Below are 1698 nucleotides of genomic sequence, written 5' to 3' on the forward strand. Positions count from 1 at the left end.
CTCAATTTCAATTTAGTTTTTAGTTCAATTTTGGATGCTCCTTTTGTTAGAATTTTGGGTACAATTTTAAATTCAAATAAATAAAATATGCATTTTGAAATTAATTGATTGAAACGATACGTCGCAAAAGTGACCTCTATTGTGGAGATTAATTAATTTTAAAATATAAAAGGTTATGTGTGTGTGTGTAATTCATTTAAATATTACTCAATTTCAATTTAGTTTTTAGTTCAATTTTGGATGCTCCTTTTGTTAGAATTTTGGGTACAATTTTAAATTCAAATAAATAAAATATGCATTTTGAAATTAATTGATTGAAACGATACGTCGCAAAAGTGACCTCTATTGTGGAGATTAATTAATTTTAAAATATAAAAGGTTATGTGTGTGTGTGTAATTCATTTAAATATTAATCGGTCCAAATGAAGATTGTTGTTTAAATAATTTTATTTGCACCAGTGGTAATAAACACGTGATGATTATTGGGTATATATGTGAATAATAAATCGGCCCAAAGGAAGATCTATTATTTGACATATTATTATTATTAGTGTTTGATTACTACAACAAGACACCACTTACTAACTAATATTTTGTGCAAAGATAAAATATTAATGTAGTGCCCGGTATCTTGAGATGGGATTTACCTTTATTTGAAATAATTGTTGTAATTTTATGGTTTTTAAAACTAATGTGAGCCTGTTTTATTTGTTTGTTTGTTCTCTGTTCAGCTATGATTCCTGCTAATATTACTATCAATATCAATTTTATTCCTATGCTAAATGGTTCCAACTTCAAGTCATGGCACAAGAATCTTTTGATAGTTCTCAGGGTCATGGATCTCGGCCTTGCGTTAAGGACTGATTCTCCTCCATCACTTATAGATAAGAGTACCTTTGATGAAAAGAGGGAGATGGAAAAGTGGGAGAGATCAAATCGCATGTGAATGATGATCATGAAGAAGGCTGTTCTAGAAACATTCAGGGGCACAATGTCCGATTAGATCACTACAGGTAAAGATTTCCTTACAGATATTGAAAAGAAATTTGTCAAGAATGAAAAGGCTGAAATTGGTACGCTCTTGACAAATCTCATTTCAATGAAGTTTAAAGGTAAAGGTAACATCAGGGAGTACATCCTAGAGATGTCTCATCTTGCTTCAAAGTTGAAAGCACTCAAACTTGAACTCTCTGAGGACCTATCGGTGCATTTGGTTTTGATATCTCTTCTAACACAGTTTAACCAGTTTAAAGTGAGCTACAACTGCCAGAAAGAGACTTGGTCTCTGAATGAGCTCATATCACACTGTGTTCAGGAAGAGGAAAGCGTTCATTTGGCTTCAACCTTTAAGGATAAGAAAGCTACAAAGACAGTGCCACAAAAGAAACAAAAGAGATCAAATGATCCTGAAGGCAAAGGTTGTTTCTTCTGTGGGGCTGAAGGGCATATAAAGAAGCAATGCACTAATTATTTCGCCTAGCGTACTAAGAAAGGTATGCTTATTAATTTGGTTTGTTTTGAGGATAATTTAACTTTGATACCTAGACACACGTGGTGGATAGATTCTGGTGCAACAACTCACATTAGTGTTTCAATGCAAGATTGTCAGAGTTGCCGAAAACCAAATAATGTTGAAAGATACATCTATGTGGGCGATGGAAAGATGGCTCAAGTTGAGGTAATAGGAAAATTTAGATT

The 1698-nt window shown here is 32.8% G+C and overlaps 1 protein-coding gene across 1 annotated transcript; it reads left to right on the forward strand.

Annotated features, from left to right (window-relative positions):
• Positions 734–1480, forward strand: LOC109826734. Its single transcript, XM_020393749.1, has 2 exons — positions 734–890; positions 1014–1480. The coding sequence occupies exons 1-2, from the start codon at positions 734–736 to the stop codon at positions 1478–1480; spliced, it is 624 nt and encodes a 207-aa protein (XP_020249338.1).

This window comes from Asparagus officinalis, chromosome 10 (genome assembly GCF_001876935.1).
Source record: "Asparagus officinalis chromosome 10, Aspof.V1, whole genome shotgun sequence".
Classification (NCBI taxonomy): Eukaryota; Viridiplantae; Streptophyta; class Magnoliopsida; order Asparagales; family Asparagaceae; genus Asparagus; species Asparagus officinalis.